At 47.7% G+C, this 20,015-nt stretch overlaps 1 protein-coding gene across 1 annotated transcript in view; it reads right to left on the bottom strand.

Moving 5' to 3' along the window:
• Window positions 1–1,677: 1,677 nt before the first annotated feature.
• Window positions 1,678–20,015, bottom strand: part of LOC119464663 (probable cytochrome P450 12a4, mitochondrial) — a 44,440-nt gene continuing 26,102 nt past the window's right edge. Inside the window, exons 4-5 of the mRNA XM_037725674.2 lie at window positions 12,766–12,996; window positions 1,678–1,896 (exon numbers count right to left, since the gene is read on the bottom strand). Of these exons, the coding sequence (XP_037581602.2) occupies window positions 1,780–1,896; window positions 12,766–12,996 (348 nt within the window). The 3' untranslated portion in view covers window positions 1,678–1,779. The remainder of the gene's footprint in view (window positions 1,897–12,765; window positions 12,997–20,015) is intronic.

A 20,015-nucleotide genomic window follows, 5' to 3' on the forward strand; every position in this document is an offset into this window, starting at 1 on the left:
AAACACTATCACGCGAATAACAGTGCAGTCTATGTGGACGCCGTAGAATATGCCACTCACCAAGCCTATGCCCTGAGCGTGGTTTCCAACACACTCTAACCAATAGTTTCTGGTTCGACCAAAGATCCATCCTCCCTAGAGGCAGAGGACGCCGCAATCGCCTTGGCAATCTCCTCAACCACTGCCACACTAATATTTAGTGATTCAAAGCAGCATTCCGTAAGTTTGCACAAGGCAGTATTCACACACCTGCTTTCAAAATTCTCATTTCTATTCAACCCCCGACCAGATTAATTCAACTCCTATGGGTACCTGCTCATGCGGGCAACCCTGGGAATGAAGCAGCCTACAACATAGCTCGAGCGCACGTCAATCGAGCAGGGCCAGCTACAGATCCAGGCAGTGCACGAGAACGCATGGTTACCTACAACGAAATTTCTCTCCACTATAGGGAGCAATGGCTGCAGTATCCCCCCCCCCCCCCCCCCCACAAATCCTTCTCTAAACTCGAGCACGTGGCCTGGCACCAGCTCCAATCCCGTACCTTTCTATCCCCAGCTCACCTTGTCCTTACATACCCCGGCTTTTTCTCCCCTGAATGCACCCTCTGCGGTGCACCCAGAGCAGACTTTCACCATATCCTCTACATTTGCTCTGAGCTCCAGCCACCTTCCCAATGGCAACTCACCGACATAGAGCGATGGGATGTCGCGGTGTCCAGCTCGGACCCGGCCCCACAAAAGCAGCTGGTGGGCTGGGCTCTAAGAGTCGCTGAGAGCCATAAGCTCCCGGCCACCCTACGCGATATCGAGCCAACCCATCAATAGGCTGTAAACATAAAGCTCAAGAATTAATGTTTTAACCGCCACCACCACCAAATGCGTATTTATATAAAAACGTTGCGAGGCGAGAAGGTGGTAAAGACTTGCGACGCTGCTCGACGAGTGTCCCGTTCTGATCTCGTCAAAAACCTCTGAGCCGCCCCCCAGAGGCACCGGCAACAGTCACCAACGCCCCGCGCGTTCGGTGCGAACGCGGGCACAACGCCGACGGCGTCGACAACAGTTCTGCGCGTTGCTGGTGCTGCTGCATGTCCAAGTTTATACAGCTGATAAAACTGCTATCCTTACTCCGTATAGCTCTCTACTAATTTGCTATCGCAATTGATGCTTCGCCTTTCGAGTGAAACTGCGACATTTTTTAATCCACTTTGATTACCACGTATTCATAACTCCTCTACTTCCATTAAGAACTACAAGTAATTACCCTTATGCTGTCCTTGGTGTCAATGTTTGTTGGCGTAGGGGACTGCGCTGCTCAATTCAGGCCTGGACCAGCAACTGTGGGCTATCCAGCAGGCCGAGGAAGCTGCCAGGATACACGGTCTCTCCGCTGGCTCTTAGGTGGGCACTCAGCCCAGCAATCTGCCGGAAATCAATAAAGTTCTTCTATGTCGTATGATATAACTAATAAAAATCGGACTGACTTTTCTTTCTTCATGCTCCAAGATATATAATTATCTATGTATTCAAATTATCTGCAGTGATCCGAGACAACGTTTTATCAAGGTTTACACCGGCCCTTGTGGATCGCATAGGTGTGTAGGTGTAAGCAGTGCTCCGGCACTTTATGCATGACCACAAACGGCGCTGGGATGTGTTTAATTCAGGCTTCAGGCAGGAAAGTAAACTTTATTTCTCTAATGTATTTGTCTTCAGGGGCGTGCTGGAATCTTCACGATGACGAAGTAACAGCGACGACGATTTCATTAAGCATTAGTTAAGTGGTGTTGAGTTCCACAAACCGGAACTTAGCTGGCTTTTCTGGCTTACCGGTGAACTGCGTAAGAAAGCCGATGTCGCCATGATGGTTTTCCACGCGGTATCTTTTCAGCACCTGCAGTAGAGAAGACAATTTGGACTTATACCTTTCACAGAAGCCTACACGTCAGGCGGAAAACATGAAGTTATTGTTTATATAATATTATGAAAACATATCTGCCCCCTAGCCACTTTTATTTTTAGTCATTCAGAATATTTAATAATATTATGAACTTGAGAGGAAGCTTTTGCTCGGGGGAAGAAAGATATTGTTTTTCTCGACAACCACAGAAGAAAAATTGATGTGGTTCGCTGCACACAAAATAAAACATTGTTGCAAGCGAAATTTTGATTAAGGCTTGCATTAAAAAAAACAATTTCTAAAATTCCACACCTCCAGGAAAAGAAACTATCGAACTTACAACTGCGAACTCAGCAATAAAAAAGGATACACGAGTTCTCAATTACACCTAATGCGCATATAAAGTGGAGGAAGTTGGTGTATTGCAGATTGTTCTCAAATACGCCACTAATATGTGAGTTGGACGTTTGAAAAATACTTATGAACACTTTAACCAATTCGCGTAAGATATAAATTGATACACCAAATTTGTGCGCATTAGAGTCTCTAACTGACGCAGGTTACATAACTACGATATCTGTGTTTGATGCAGAACATTTGTAAATTTTCAGATTCAGGTTTTTAAAACTGTCCAATTTAAAAAACAATTATTGTAAGACATTCTATGCCTTAAAAAAATTGGGCTTTACAGTCACTAGAATTGAACTTTGTATTTAAAGTGCAACGACTTTCACACAGATCGGTCTGCAGGTTGTCCCATAATATCATTTCTGCATTTTGCATCTGCTTGAATAGGCAGCATCGGAGTTGGCCCCGAGCTAAACCCCAACCCCGGAAGGCAACCATCACTTTCAGTTTCAAAAAAATTGTTGCATCTCCCGTAATCGAGAGTAGATGTAAACATGAAATGGCTACTATATGGCGTCTTTTGATGCCTGTGGTGCTGCCGCTTTCAACGGCTTTTCTTCCAACAGTGCAGCGCGCTGAGCGTCTGTCGCTTTTTCTTCTTGTCGTGTCGAAGTAATCGGGTGCAAATGTGCGGCCAACTCACGGACCGCTGGCGTTGAAAAGAGCACAGGCAACCCTGTCTCATCGCCAAAAGATGTCATTCAAGTGTATGGTGCCCTCTATGTGCCTTTTGTACGTCACTATTAAAAATGACAAGTGAAACCTCAGCCTGCTAGAAGTTACAGATTAAGTGACATTGTGAACAAACATTAGGAATAACTCGAAAGGAATATTTTTGTAGCTTGTTTGGGCAGTAACTAGCGTATGTAATGGGGTCCTGTACAAAGGTCGGGAGCCAGAGACCGCATTTTCTTCTCCCATCGACTCCAGGATGTTCTCGTTTGAGCGCCCGGATAACGGCTGTGGCTTTTGGCTCAAGGTCACTTGAAGGTCGCCGACAACGGTAGCTGGAAGCATATCATGCTTAAAAATTTCCGCCTCCATTCCACATTGTGAGAGTGGATGTACAGTCTGTCTCACATTTAGGGGAAAACTCGGAGCGCAAACTCCGAGTTTTCCCCTACTCCGAGTTTTCCCCTAAGTGTGAAGCAGACTGTACAACGAAGCTGTTGCCGACGTTACACAAGAGCCACCACCTCAAGGCGTTGCACCGTTGAGATCAAAGTAACGTCCACGACCTCGTTCGCGCCCTTTCCGTTGGTGTTTCCACGCCGCGGCGTCCATGCTCTCGCGCGGAACCCGGGTTCACAACGTGAACGTCACTAATTTTTTAAAGGAACACTAAAGAGAAACCATCAGTTGAGCTTTAATGGTAGATTATCTTTTCACGATCACAGTCATACCATTCTTACTGCGAACAGAGGTTTAGTAAGCAAGAAAATAGCGAAATACTGAAGGGTAGGTGCTGACGCCTCTTCGTATTTCGCGCACTTCTCTTTCGTGACGTCGGAGATCACAAACGCAACCCGGTCGCGATTGGTCGAGAGCGATTTATCGCTGTTAATAAAACGCAGATTGAAATAAATACCCCTTAACTCTACATAAACAGGATTTGCCTACTTTTTGAACCGTTTCAAGCGAGGAAGTATAAGTTTAACAGAAAATTAAATAAAGAAAAAGAAAAAATGGCATGGCGCTACATGCGGTCGTGATAATTTCGTTTTATCTCCATGCATCGTCGCGCGCGCCTGTTCCGCTCTGCAGTGTTGCAGTCTTTGGTTGCGTGTTGCGTGGCTTGAAAAGCATTGACTTCGCAGGAAACGGCCAGAAAATACCTCGTGTGTGCAGTGTTGAGGGCTGTATAAACGGCCTAAGGCGCTTGCTCAGGGGCAACGGCAGTGTTGAGCCGACTGTGTCCTTTCATGTGGTGCGGCGAGAGGAGCTCCAGTGTTCGCAATGGCCGATGATAAAGCGGCACAAGAGCCAGAGAAACCGATGGTGTGCTCTCTGCATTTCTCGCCCTCGGAATATGTATATAATCCTGCCCTCGGAAAGTCTGTCGGCGTGCCCCAGAGGCCATTCCTTTCACGTGCAGCTGTTCCCTCAATGTCGCCTTCATCAAATCCTCTATGGGGCCCCTGCAGCAGCAAACTGGCGGCTCGCCGAGTGCTTAATGTCATTAAACAAAGTCATAAAAAACTATACCGAGTACGCGTGCAACTTTCTGCGCTTATTCTGTCGGGAACATCGTCGGGAACATCGTCGCCTGCCGTCGACGAAAACGAGGCTTCGCTTAACGTCGGGCTGGCCGGTGGCTAACCGCCATCGTACGCGGAAACACCTGTTTCACGAGCCGGGGACCATTTCGCGCTCCGTTTCGCTGAAGTCGCTGAAATGCAGTCCTGCTTCCCAGGAAAGCTCTTCGTTGCAAGGTTAAGCGTCAGCAACGGTGTCCATCGCGGCCACAGAACACGTATGCAACAATCGCAGCGAACGCAAACGCAGCGGCCATGCAGCCTATGATGCAGCCAGCGCCTTGGTCGTTTACGCAAGCAGCGACGTATCATGGCGCCCTCTGATTCGCTGAAAGCAATGAAATCCGTGACGACACTGCTTCAGCGCCGAATCTGAGGTGAGAGAAATTGAGGGAGAGATATCGTTCTTCCTCTTCTTTTCTCGAGTGATGGCGCCCGCGTGCCTCGTTCAAACAAATACCACACGCGTGTAGCAATATTTCGTCTTTGTCTACGATTTTTTTTCCACTAATAACTCACATTTTTGCACCCAACAAAAACTGCATGCATTCCTGAAGGTCCCTCTTTTATTCCAGCTGAACTTCCTATTTCTCTTTAGTGTCCCTTTAAGTCTTTGCCCTGATTTTAATTACGGTCGCAGTACACACTGCGCGACCGATGCAACGGATAGAGCATCCACTCATCAAGGACAGATACATCGTGTGCACAAGTTTGTCACACGCGCACGCAGATGTGCCGGAGTGCAGCCTCTATCCTCATTCTAGTTGAGCCTCCGTCTGGCGCTAGTGCGTTTTTGAACGAATTCAATTTCTCAAGGTAAGGTGCCTCACAACATTTGCAAAGTATGACTTACACACAACCTTCAGAAATTATAGCATCGGATTGTAATTTGAACATGCGAGAAAACATAATTCTGTTACGCGGAAACTCAAAATGACACTAGCTCTAGATACGAAATTTTTTACTTTGTCGACGCGACCGTGTACTCGCACGGACGCAGTAAATTTGCCGGGCTAGCCGTATTCAGCTTCACTGTAAAAATGTTGGCTCTGCCGCCGTAAGGGAGAGTAGATGTAAGCATGGAATGGCTACCGGCAAAGCAGATTGGTGCCGCGGCGCAGGTCTGAAAGCTTACTGAGCCGAAATGAACCTGTTTTGAACTGAACCTCGTTACAAGTCTCGCCTTGGTCAAAGAACCATCCGCGGCGCGATGGACGCTTGCCGGCCTAGTCACGCAGCGTGGCGCTATCTCTCGAAGGTGGCGGCACCAAACCCGCGCCGCGGAACTCATGGCCGCTGGCGTTAACATAAAACATAGCAGCCAGGTGTATGGTGCATTACATCTGCCTTTTGAAAGTCGCTATTGGAAATGACAAATTAAACTTCAGCGTACTAGAAGTTACAGCTTGAGTGATATTGTGAACAAAATCAGTAGCCCCTCCCCTGTCGAGGAATTGGGGCTAAGCGAAGCTTGTCGTGTGTTTCTTCAATGTTGCTCGGAAGGAATTGCACTGACGAGTACCACGTTGTGCTTGAACCACAACCGGTCACACACACTGCAGCTGGCTCCGAAGTTCCAGTTTAGAAACTCGCGTTGAAACCAGGCCGTCGCACCGGGGAGGGGAAGTTGGCGCTAACGTTCCCGAGGCGTGCACCACCGTTGTGGGGCTCCTGGAGGGCAAGACGACGCTGACGTTTGGCCTCAACATCGCGCACACGCAACTCGGGGTCCGCGGCTCTTCGCTGACGTTTCGCCTGGGCTTCGGAAGCCCTCAGTATAGAATCGGCACGTCGACGACGAGCCCTTTCCCGAGCGCGTTCGCGACGCCGTTGCTCAAATGCAGCCTGCTCCTCCGCGGAACGCACCACGCGCGGTCTTCCCATCCGGGCGCCGAACGTGACCTGAGGCGAGGGAATCCCTGCAGAGTGTGCGCCAACTCCCTTTCATTCCCCTTCCCTTCCCGCGACACACCAAGCGACCCTGTTTGGTCGTGCGCGCCACGTGGTTCGGCGCCGACGCATCTTTCGCCGCACCTGGTCTTTATTTCCTTCCTTCCTTCTTTCTTTCTTGTCCCTGGCTCATACTCGCATATGCAATGCGGCTATGCGCCACACGTGTGTTTTTTCGTGACTACAACGCCACCGAAACTTGCGAGCCAATACAAGGTTCGCTTGAATATTAGGAAAAAATCGGAAGCAATACTTTTTGAACAGCGGAGCTGTTTAAGGCCGACGTTAATCCCTGCGGTGCGATGTCGTTTGCAGGTAGTGGGAGGGCACGCGCCAAGGCACAGGTGGGCGGAGGTAGGGAGAGGAAAGCGAGCGCGCAGCATGAGGTCTTCGCGGGGGGTTCGCAGTGCTACAAAAACCGTACGCTGGCTGCGCACAGTCTATCGTTCTGGAACGTTCCGAGATAGCGAAGAGGGAGAGGACGCCCGAGGAACAGGCCGCCCGGCTAGAACGTCGACGGGAAATAGCTCACGAACGGGCTCGTCGTCGTCGAGCCGATCCCGAACTCCGAGCGACAGATGCCGACGGTGAAGAGAAAAGCCCGAAGTTCGTGCAAGGGATGCCGAAGCCGAGAAATGTGAAGAGCCGAGCAAGAGTGATGAAGCAGTTGAGACTGGCGAAGAAGGGGGAAAAGCGAGGGAGACAAATAAATGAGTTTGAACCCAGAAATGAGTTGGTGCTTGCTTTAATCTGAAAAAATTAAAAATTCGGGCACTTCACTGACTTAACGTCGCGAAGACTGCTTAAACAGTGAAGATGGTGGCATCAAATAGGCAAAACTAAAGAAGGGCAAAGTGAAGCAATGAAAAGACTAAGCCAAGCAATGTAAAACCAAGTTTAGCAATTTGATGGCACCAGCTCCGTGTTTAACCGACGGCCTTAAATCAGTAGCGCTGTCCTCGAATTTTTGTAACTTGTTTGGGCAGTAACTAGCGTCTGTAATGCGGTCCTGTGCAAGGGCTTGGCGGCCAGAGACTGTATTCTCTGAAGGTTTGGCTGGTTGGCCGGATGATATCGTTTTGCTCTCGCAACGATCCCCGGATGTTCTGGTGTCGTTCTCGCCCAATTCTCCTATTAAGTGCCCAGATGACGGCTCTGGATTTTCGCTCAACGTCTCTTGAAGGTCGCTGACAACGGGAGCTAAAATCATTTGATGCTTAAAATATTCGCGCGCCTAGCGGTTCTCGGGCATCCTAAAAGTTAGTGGGATGCAGATGTGTTTTTGCATTTTAACTAATTAGTTTTTAGGAAGAAAGTTCAATAGACAGGCAAAGCACGGGAACTGGTTGGCGGCGCGCGCCCGTTGCTCATGCTTCCGCTCACCATCATGGCATGCTCGCCGATAGGGCACGTAGGTTCGCGTCCGTGCCGTCCTCTTAAAACCCCTACCAACTGCACTTAATATCCAAACATATAGGGACGCAACGTGGGTTTCAATGTTACTGAAACAAGTTTAAGATATTTGCAACATACCGAAAAACAACTACGCGAATTATTAGTTGCGAACGCTATGGCTGGTAGAACAACGGGTTGCGAGCGTCATCTACCAGTGTAGCCAGAAAAAGGGTGGGGTAAAACGCTTACGTGGCTGTGATTATCCAATGGACGGCAGCGGGCAGACATTTTGATTAACCCACGGCCTTTCTTGAACAAAACACCGCTTTCACGAAGACACATGTGTGAGCAGGCATCACGTCGGACTGCGTGATGTCAAATAACCCCCACGGTATATTTCATGGTATTTTCATCACCAATGATGACACCATGACGGCGCACCCGAAGGTAGGATGACCACACGTGCTGGTCCAGCAGGTCGCGTTCTTCGAATAGTTTCCAACAACACATTTTTCCCCCACACAGCTTGTCTAAACGCGTAGAATAGAGGGTACATTGTCTATTGGAGCAATATGAAAACAAGAAAGAATTGACCCGCTATTAGAGACAAGCGCCTATGTGGTTTGCATAAATATGCGGTCATTTAGAGACAGGCGAAAGCTGTTGTGCATGCTTTTGTATATTAGTGATCCATACATATTTATTTTAGGCATCATCTCAAAGCAGAACTTAGTCGAAATATTTTGTATCGCCAACGTCACCTTTATTGCAGTGCTAAAGTAACATACCCCTAAACATCACCCCTTTACAAGGCGTAACCTGTGAAATATGCCTTTCATGCACCTTTGAATGCCTTCAGGGCGCAGTATGGGTGCTCTCGACAGTGTTTAATCTAGTTCATATGTTGCAATCTATGGAAAGTGATTTGTTAAGTAGCGTGCAAACAACCATGTAAAAATAAATACGAGGCGTACGACTGTATTTGCTTTCATTCCATGCAGTCAGTAAGATCAAGCCATGTTTATTTGTATCCATCGGAAACATCACAATATACACCACATGTAATTTTGAGGACATTGCTTTCTTTGGCGAGCTAGTGCCACGTTTTCTTGTCGGTGTACCTCTTTCGAAGGTTTGTCTAGATTTCTTATCGGGTATACCTGCTTCTAAGGTTTGTCTCTAGCATATTAGAGCGCAGCTCAGGCATCCGTTCTTGCGGCGAGCGTCGGAGTCGGCGTAACCGAGCTAAGGACCACAGCGAACGATGAAAGCGAACGCACAGCGCACCGGGGCATGAAGTACGCGAGGAATGGAGGGGAGGAGGAGGGTGCAGCGTAACCATGTGACGGAAAGCGGAGGAGGAAGGTATGGCGAAAAGGTGAGAGTAAAATCGTAGTGTGGCGACGATGGCTACGAGATGGTGCAAAAGCAGCGCGCGTCGTCGGTCGGCGGCGGCTGCTGTGAATCGCGCCCACGCGTCATCCATGCGCTGTCTCTCGCGATCTCAAGAATAGCGAGGCAGCCGCGCCACACGTCGCTGCTTTTGCAGCGTGCCGCATGAGACAGATTGTCCGCGCCACCCAATATTTCGCGAAATGAACACCTACAGAGCTGTGCTCAAATTTCGCATTATGAAGTATCCTAATCGTCGGTGAATTTTTTCACGGGCCCATCTCAAAAATAGTGCAGTATGAAAAGGTGACAAAAATGATAATAACGACGCCAAAAATCAGTATAGTCGTGTTGAAGATGACGATGGTTATGACGGTATGACGATTATGATGATGAAAGTGATCACAAAAATTTGGTAGGCGATTCAAACGTTGTCGATTGCGCGGGACTCTCATAGTAAATTACGCGGTGCATGCACCCCATTCTCACTGAACTCGCCCAAGAAAACATTGTCTTCCATCGACATCAGCGTGGGGTTGAACCGCCTTCAAAGTTCTTCTTTGTTTTATGTTAATACGCTGCATCGCTCGCAAGGTATGCCCAAATGCAAACACCAAGTCATGCGGCATCACAGTGCGCGATGTCGGAGTGACGTCCCAAAAACGAAGGACTACTGTCATGCTTCTCGTGAGAATTTTATGACAAGTTGTATGCACAGGGAAGTACTACGCATATCCAGCTACGTTTATCGATACTGTACCTCTTGTGTGACAGTCGCACATATCCCTTTTGGAAGTTCTGTAATGTGGAAAGTTGGGCGAGTTGGTGATTAATCATCATACCCTATTGGTGAAGCAGCGCACTGGCCAATCTTCCCTTCTGGAAGATTGGCCAGGAGTGGGCACATACACTTCTGTAGTGGCATATATTTTATAGCTGAATAAAGAATTACAATTAAATAAAAATTCCTTGATTATATTGAGCTATGACATTATCAGGGTGCTGTTCTTTAGAACTACCTATTCTATAAGTACATCATATGGTCCGGTTTTATGTAGTAATCATTTTCTTAACCATAGCACAGGCGTGCCTACTGGCGCTATTTTTCGGTGAGTATATAGGGCTATTATACGCCTGTTTGCTAGAGCTTGCATTAGGCTCACATAGAGGGTTTCCCAGCTAACTTCACTTCACCTTATTACCTTAAAGACCCCCAATTTACCCGCCGGGGTGGCTCAGTCAGCAAGACGTTGCGCTGCTGAGCACGAGGTCGCGGGATCGAATCCCGGCCGCGGCGACCGGATTTTGATCCGGACGGGCAACTTGCAGGGGATGCCCAATGCGGAGTCAAATGCGTGCCGGAGGGCTGATGTAGGGTGGAATATGAAGTGAGCTGAAAAAGAATTTATGAAACAAGCACATACTGGCAATTCGATGACGGCAAGCAATATTTGTTACACCGGACTTCGCTTTTAAAGATGATATGTTGGTATGGCACGAATGAATAAATCTAGTGGCTCTATTTTGTAGTGATTCTTGTGAAGGTATCAAATAGATTTGGTTAGGGCTCCAGATAGGGGATGCCTGTTGAAGTTTTGCTAGTACCAGGGATCGGTATGCACGAAGTTTTACATTTGCTGGTGCGTCGCGCGAGTGCCGTTTTAAAAAACCAAGAGTTATGTTAGCTGATGATAGGATGTTTGTAACATGCGCATTCCAGGTTAGGTCTAACGTTAGACAAGCTGTCGAAAAAGCAGCTGCAAGTTATAAAGATAACACGTACTGTGTTCCGTCGTTAGTACTGCTCCGCGATCAGGATAATTTTATTGCGAGAAGAGTAATATAGACATTCCAGGCAAAGTTTCGCTGTCACAGTGATGTTCCGGTTATTCGGAAGTAATATATCTTTCAATTAATAAACATAAATAAAATTGTCCGACTTTGGAGTTCTGACGATGTAATTATAGCGGAGAAGCCTGGTACATACAGGGTGTTTCACTTAACTTGGGCCAAACTGCTGCACAACCTTGCTGGACAGAGCCAAGGAAATGTTGTCTGCCATTCCTTGGAGACACTCAGATTATTTTTTGCATTCCAACTAATTATATAATGAGTTTTAATTAATTAGGCAACTTCTCAATTATTATAATTAGATGAAAAGTGTCAATGAGAAAATCGTAGAGCAACATGAGAAATTCCCCATGCAGCTTTCTGTTGCTCAATACGTGCTACATGAAAGTGTTTTTCCGAGTGTGAAAGATGCCCGCAAATGCAGGCAAAGTACCTCGAGCGGCCACAAGCGTGGCAATTTTGCGTACTAAAATACCGGCAACATACTACAATACATTAACGGAATTTTCTCACCAAGGTTAGCCTTCAGAACTGGGGCCAAAGACGACCCAGTGCACACACCATGATTTTGAATCAACCACATTCCCTTACTCATAATGAAGGCCGACGGCAACAAAACGTTCCAAAGTTAAAGATAACTTTCTATGTCTGTACTGCAAAGTTAAAATAGTCACTGTGTCGCCCGAAAGGTGAAGCATTGGTTGCGATAGCAAATTTGTAGACAGCTATACGAAGTAAGTATAGTAGTGTTAGCGGCCGTATAAACTTGTAAACATTCGCTTACTAAATACATTAACAAGCTTGGTGTCGTCCCACGCGCACAAGAAAACATGAACACTTCTTACTCGATGACCGCGGAAACTCGCTGTCAAAACGCTGGAGTGAGGAAGCGCGGCGGCAGCAGCAAGCGAATCGTGCTGCCTCTTACGTCAACGCTAACTAAGCGGCGAACACACCGCGCACACGAAGCTATCAGCCCTCGGTGCACTGTGTCGCCACCGCAGATCGCTTTGACGACAGTGCCCGCGCAGCCGCGCCATACGCAGCTGCCGCCGGAATAAAAAGCCCCCCTCCCCACCGTCCCCCCGGTACCTTGCGCGTGACGGAAGGGGGCGCGCTTCCTCCCCGCTTTCCTTCATTGCGCGCTCGAGATTTGTGCGCGCTAGAATGCGCGGATCTGATCATCTAGCAGGTCACTGCAGAAAGTGCACCTCTAGTTTCCCAAGCTGTGGCCAAATACAGAGACACAACAGCATGCAAAATTTGTGAGGCCTTTCACTATGCAGGTGAAGATAAATGTGAGTCTGCCTTGTATTAACTTATTAGAAAATAAGTTAATGAGACGATGCCTGTTCTTCCACATGTGTCTACGCAGTTATTTCACCCTACTTTTACACCTCCCGCCATCCCTATGGGTAGTGCTGCCTTCTTCCTTGCTTCCTTCCTACGAATTGCGCACTGAAAAAAGATTTTTCCTTGTTTAAACAGTTGTAAGCACAGCATTCTATAAAACTTAATTAACCGCTTCACCAACTTATCGCTTGACATTGATTTTACCATGTGCGTTGGATCTCAATAGAATTTCGTAATTTCTTTGCGCTGTCGAACGTACCTTGGCAACAAGAATGCAGATCTCCATCTCAGCGATTCTTCTGCCAATGCACATTCTTGGTCCAATGCTGAATGGGAGAGAAGCGAATGGATGCAGATTCCAAGTGTCGTCATTCTCTTTGGACGAATGGTCATCGCTCGATCGCAGCCACCTTTCAGGTAGGAATTCCGAAGCCCGAGTGAAGTTCTCGTCCAGCCTTCCAGCAACAAATGGCTGTGTTCGTAACACAGTCTGAAAATTGTATGTACAATATTGTAGCCCTCATCGGTTGAATACCATTTTACAGCCGTCGCAACAGTGAAAGTAAATTGTTGCTCGAAAAGAATGCCCCAAGTACGCAACAGAACCAGACTATGAAATTCGACGGATCGTAATGTTAACACTTAAGCGAGAATGCGTAAACATCTTCGGTGCCCGTCTTTGTGTCTATGTAAATTATCTGCATTTTACTATGTTGCTTGTCTTCGTCATTGTGTCAATCCTGACGACCCAACATGGCTCATTTGTAAGCAACGCATTCAGCGATCACCAATAGTATCGCATGCAGCACGTTCACCTGCCACGAGCCGCATTTCCTTACACAATGGGCATCTTTTGAAGGTATTCTACAACTTTCTGTTATTGATGTGATTAGCATACTTAGGGTACTAGGCCAACTCTCCTACAGCGTTCTATCTATCTATCTATCTATCTATCTATCTATCTATCTATCTATCTATCTATCTATCTATCTATCTATCTATCTATCTATCTATCTATCTATCTATCTATCTATCTATCTATCTATATCTATGCTTCTAACCGTTCTACCGCGAACCGAGGTCACTGGGCAGTCCACGGCCTGACCAGTAGCACATTGGGCTACTGTTGCTGAGGGAACACGTTTTGAAACCAATCGTCGGAACAACTTGCGTCACTGACTATCTGACACTGTTCGAAAACATCTTTGATGGCTGCTTGAAAACCGCCAACAATGACGAACTGAGTACGTCCCCGATATGACTGAACCTGAAAGGGGAGATTGTCATCCACCCGAATGCAGCACGAAGATACAAGGGAAACCCCTCGCGCTGCGATCCGCTAGCCCACTGGTTAGCCCGGACGGTAGAAGGACGGCCCGGAAAGGCGTTGGGCCCGGGCTCCCATCACAGACCAGGACGAATTTTCCTCAACTGCAAAGCTTTCTTTCCGAAAGGTTTACTTTGGATCTTCGTGCTACATTCGGATAAATGACAATATTTCTTCTCATGACACTTCCTACACCTTGCGGGATCCCACCGAACCTATTTGCCATAACGAGCTTCAAGTTAGCCATTATTTCACCATCACGTGGGGATCGTTAGCCTGCTGGCTAGATCACATGGTAGAGAAATCTCAGGCTAAAATTGACGCGACAAGTGTGCATATCTTTTAGAATCACATATACAGGGCATACCACACAGTTCATTTGGGTCAACAAAAGCATAAAACACGATCAGTGTCAACATGATCGATGATAAGGTGGTCCTTAAGAATGGGAAGCTCGGAATGATTGATAACGAGATCCGCTCGTAACACAGGGCGTCACGTCAATACCCATACAAAAATGTAAACTACAGTGCAAGTTGGCAACAGCACAGTTTTGTAACACAGGACGTGACGTTGATACATTACATTTATATAAAAAGGGCTCGCCTAGTAAGGCATTGCATTTGTGTTGTGACAGTGCTATACGAAGGGTCCGTATAGCGAGGACTCCTGAAGAGCAACGTGCATATGAGGAGCGAGGAAGAGAACGGAGGCGAAAATGTAAACAACGGCGTGGTGCTCGGGCCACACATACGCATCGTATTCAGGACGTGTATCGCAATAGCCAAATGCGGCAGGATGTAATGAATGTCGTGAAGCGGAAAACGCGGCCAAAAGACGAACGTACAATGCAATCAATTGTTTCAAGGGTGCAAATCCTAAATCTAGGAAGAAATATCTCGACGCAGAATTCGCATTTAGTTGCTCCGTGTGTGTTCGACTGTGGTTCCACGTTAAGTGCATTTCGCTTCTCTCTGGTCTATTCTTTGTAGGTGCACCAAGTAGCGGTGCAAGCCAAGCGGCAGGCCGTTGAAACGTCTTCGGCTAATAATTAGGTCAAGTGCATGTGAACGTCGCCATGTGAATAGTTAGAAGCCACGTCGCTATTAGTGATCGTTCTAGGTGTAGCTTACAGCTTCGCTTACCAACCACCTTCACAGCGTGGATTGGAGCCCAATTTGTTTCCTTCACTGCGAAGCTTCGTTCGTGAGAAACCCGTACGGGTTTCATTTGTAGCTTCGCGCTACGTTCGGGTGGATGAAATGTCCTTTTTCATGACACTTGCTCCATCTTGTGGGATTCCGTCGAACTGATTTTCCCTATGAATTAACCTCTATTGACACCAATTTGTGTCACTGGGTATCTGCTATTGCTCAATGACAAAAAAATGGACAGAACCCATCGCATGATGACTATCGACGGTAATGCGTTTAGCATTGAACCAATATAACGACACAGCATATTGGCACCATTAAAAGGAGATATGTATACAGCCTACACGACAGCCGCACTCCTCTTTCGTGGTTCAGTAAAAACACTCGGTGTCACCCAGCGGCGCGGCCGCGATGCCTGCGCGTGGCCTCTGAATGCATGACGCGCCGGTGCGTGCGAACGCTGAGAAACGCGTCAACCGTCAGCCGGGCTCCTCTCCTTGCGCTTCTTTGTGGACACGCTTTCACTCTTTCTCCTCAGGACCTCAATAAAGTTCGTACTCACTCACTGTGGACACGCTGCGCTGTCTAGTGGCGCTGCCGACAAGTCCCCGCGTGGCGTCTGAGACGAGAAGCATGGCGGAACGGTGCGTGCGAACACTGAGAATAGTTGCCTCACTGGCCGCACACCTAGTGGCACGTACTCAGTGACCCAAGTTGGCTAGAGGTTCATTAAAAAGCGGCTCATACCCTGTGCATTCATGGCACATCCTGATAAAGCGTCGGCTTGCTGTCCTGAGGAACCCGTGTTACGTGGGTTTCATTCCACCGCGCATCGAATAAATTTAAAGGATCTTTTATCTCCTTGTACAACGGCACATTGCCAGTGGCACTTAATTACTTAACCAGGTTGACGCCAAAGGCGTTCACTAAAAAGCGCCTAACACCTACTCGCACATAACCAAGTGCCCCAAGTTCGAATCAAAGACGATCATTAAAAACCAGCACAGACCCAGTGCTCCAAGTCTCATTGATTCAGTAAAACAATTCAAGAGCGGCAGATAACCAGTCGTGCATCTACAGTGGCCCATGTCGGCGTGAAAGAGGTCCGTCGAAGAGTGTCACATACTCAGTGACTCAAGTTGGTCGGACCCAACTTTACCCTATTACCTCAGTTCAGTAGCCCGATGCGCTACCCATTCTATCAATGACTACCCAGACATCCAGGCAGGCGTGAAGACGGTTATATATACAAACATCAAGTTTCTATATAACTGCTCCCAAGTTTGTGTATAACAAACTATTAGGTTCTAACGGTTGGTTTTGAGCACTGTTCCCCGAGCACAGCAGCCCACTGCGCTACCCATTCGACCATGGTATACCCAGTGACCTAGGATGGGCGGGAAAACGCTTACAGACATAGATAAATACATAGACACTTAGACGGTGCATGCAGTACACTAAGAATGCTAACGTAATAAATAAAACAGTTTAGAACTTATCCAGGGTTGGCTGAACAAAACCTGCGTCATTGATATTCGGGCATCTTCCCTAAATATAAATTCACCAAGTTACCACTTGCAGGCGTGGTGGCGGTGCCACCAGATGACGCCGCTTGTCCAGAGAGGAGCACTAAAGAAGAACCATGCTGCATATACTGTTATGCTCCAAATCGGCCGTGCGCATTCCTTAGGTGCCTCCAACAAGGGAGCCCCTTCATCAGCGCCCGCCCAGACGGCGACGAGCCCGGCATAGACGGGGAAAAGCCAACAAAGGAGCTCGGTTCGGGGCGAAGGCAACCGCCGCCCTCCATGGCTGCGGTGACCAGCGCGAAGGCCACTATCCTGACCCTGACAAGATGACCGTCACGGAGAGTAAGACACCAGCTGGACGACTTTAGTGGAAGTAGCGTCAAGTCCCGGTTTCTAGAGAGCCTCCTCCTTGCTTCGAAAGTTGGATATCAGAGGCGGAGTTCTGTAATCAGTACGACCCCTCTGATTGGCCGCACCGAGATCATAGAATTCCCTTGTGTAGAGAACTAGGAAGAACGGCTTATGTATAAGCGAATACCTTGGGTGCAGGGACGTGTCCTGACGTGTTCTGATGTGTACTGATACATATAGTGAGTCAGACAGTCGAAGTGCTCCTATACATGGAGTGGGATTCCATATCTGGAGCCACTGTACATATTGTAAAATGAACCTCTTGTCTCTCGCTTCTACTTCCGGATGTACTCTTCGTCCATGTGGTTGGAAGGATCCCCGGCCTAAACGCTATCCCGAGTCCCAACAACTGGATGGCCGCGGTGAGACCGACCCTGCAGCCAACACCGAGTCGCCAACATATGGTTCGCAAGCAACTAGATGACAGCGGCAAGATGGAACCTGCAGCCAGCGCCAATCGCCAACTGGTTCGCAAGCAGCTGGCTGGACACAGTGCATCATGGTTGCATGGTACAAGGTAAGTTCCTGGCATTGCGCTTGAGTCATCGGATCTTTTAGCCTAGACTTTTTAAAAAGTGATAAAGCGTATGCAACTGCTTATAATGATACTGTAGTTGTTGCGCATCTGAGCAGGAAGCAGCTTTCAGGATAGATCTGAACCAGCTACTAAAGCCAGAACTCATACTTGTGTGGGAGTAATTGGGACATTGAGATCTACCGGATTTCTAATCAATTAAAGGCGACTCAGGATTTACGCCTTCTTGCAATTGTTTCGATGGGGTGGAGGAGAACTTGGGGACTTGGTACTACTTCCGTGCATAGGTATTTGGTTCCTGCTATATTTTCCAGACTTTAGATTCTCTTCGAAAAACACTACTGAACCGCTGGTAGTTTTTTCTTACTTGCATTGAAAATAGTGCGGTTGTCGCAGCAAGCGTTGTGGAATAGCTGAGCCAAAGTCCAAAGTAGTGACAATGGACCTAATGACTATGACGAGAGATAGTTTGTTGTTGTTGTGTGAAGAGCTCGACGTTGAGGTAGAGGATGACAGGTCAGAAGCCGAAATTAGAGCCATTTTACAAAACAAGAGTGATCAGGAATACTTTGAATACTTCTGCAACCTATTTCTTAAAGAACAGGAAGCAATTGATCATGTGAAGGAATTGAAAAGACAGGAATTGATTAGACAACAAGACGAAGAGACAAGCGCTCAATCAAAAGATTAAAACAATGAAACAGGGTTTTGAAGTGGAGCCCAATAAATATCAGACACCCGTAGAAGTAGCGCACGGAAGGCGCGAAGAAGCCGCACGCATGGTTCTAACGATGGTAGAAAGAGAGGCTAATTCCTGTGAACCTAAATGTACGTTAATAGGTGATGCCAGATCCCTAGAACGTGGCGTAGTTGCCGAGGAGCCCATTGATGGAGACCGGATAGAGCGCGAAGAAATACTGTCCCAACGGAATGCTAGAGAAGCAGCTAGGCTAGCTGTGGACGATTTGGCACAGTTATCAAGGAAGTACATCGCGAAAGTAGTTCTTGCAGAAGTCCGAAGTGACGCCGATTCATTACACAAGAACACCAGTGTAGACTTTAATCGGTCGGAAAAGTGCGCAAAAATACAATGTAGGCAGCGCAGTGCAGTTGTGGACAGCTCCGAGGTATGCGAGCAACGTTGCGCTAATGGAAATAGCTGTATTGTCCCGACGTGTTTCAAGCTCTCCGCCAGTCGATGTAGCTAGTATATATCAGTTATTTACCCGCAAATCGTTCAGACTGTGCGGTTGAGATGGAAATCGTGACCGACGATATAAGTGCTGGTCAGCACGAGATGCGAGCGGAATGATCGAAAATGAGCACGAGAAAACGTGCTAGGATCAAGCGGCGTCGCAGAGTCAGGAATGCGGCAGAAAAGGCAACGCGGCCGAATGAAGGCGCTAAGCCCTCTGGGGAGCGCAGTGAAAGAGTTAAAAAGGCACGTTTGTCGCTTCGAATGTTTCCAGTGTGAGCACGTCCGAGCCGCCTGACGAGAAAGAACAGAAATGACCGATTGGTGCCGAGGTGGACAAAAGCAAGCCGACAATTATGTTCCGCTTCGTTGGGTTCTTTTCGAGGTGTACTAGGCATGACACAGGAGAGCGAGACGGTAAGGAGACGCGAATTGGCCATGTGCAGCAGCGAAATCGTAGCACGACGCCCAGAAGGCTCGTTTCCTGTGTGTAAAGTGTCCGGGTTCTGCAGCTAGGAAAATGACCTACATGCCTTTTGTATTTCCTAGTTGATAAGACAAGGGGCGCTATAACGTAAAATGATTCTAAACTGTTTCGATTCCAAACTCCTGACGTCAAATTTACGTAACCACCGACGCAAGCATCGGTCAATGACCCGCAGCGTTGTCTGAACAACCCAATGAAACACTCTCCTCGTTTATAGGAGGTCACCTTTGTTCGCTTTCAAAACCAATATCATTGAGCGGTTTTTCTTATCTAATTGGCTTACAAGAGGTGACGAACACGGTCTAGTGGAGTGGGTTTCGATGGGGCCGAGCCAGCACAGTGAAAATAGATAACCGCATGAAGAGGGTGGAGCCGGCTTCTCCGATTGGTCTGCTTCGCCTTAACTTGCGGTGGCTGGTCCAAAATCGCGGTAGGATAAGAACGGTAGGATAAGAAGGGTAGGATAAGAATGCCGCTAAAACGAATCCTCAGCAAGGAAGAGTTGGCAGAGCGATGTCGTATGCATGCCGAAAGGGCTCGATAACGTTTTACTGCCACGCAAAAAGTTTTATCATGCGCAAATAAATACATGCTCATCGGCAGGAGCGAGTAGCGAGTGCCTGAGCGATCGGCGGGCAGCCATCTTCTATGCCATTCGGAACGGGGCAGTCTGTGGCTATTCAGAAAAAAAAAATTCAGTTTTGTTCGGCATATTAATGCATTTTTTTCGCCTACACGTCACTTTGACGTGGTGAATTTACGCGGTTTTTGAAGTCGCGTGACAGACAGGCGAAGTGCGCGTAACCAGAAAACATTGGACCAATAGCAGAGGGCTAATGGTGAAAAGGCGTCGAATCAGGAATTATTATTT

This window comes from Dermacentor silvarum, chromosome 9 (genome assembly GCF_013339745.2).
Source record: "Dermacentor silvarum isolate Dsil-2018 chromosome 9, BIME_Dsil_1.4, whole genome shotgun sequence".
In the NCBI taxonomy this organism is placed as follows: domain Eukaryota; kingdom Metazoa; phylum Arthropoda; class Arachnida; order Ixodida; family Ixodidae; genus Dermacentor; species Dermacentor silvarum.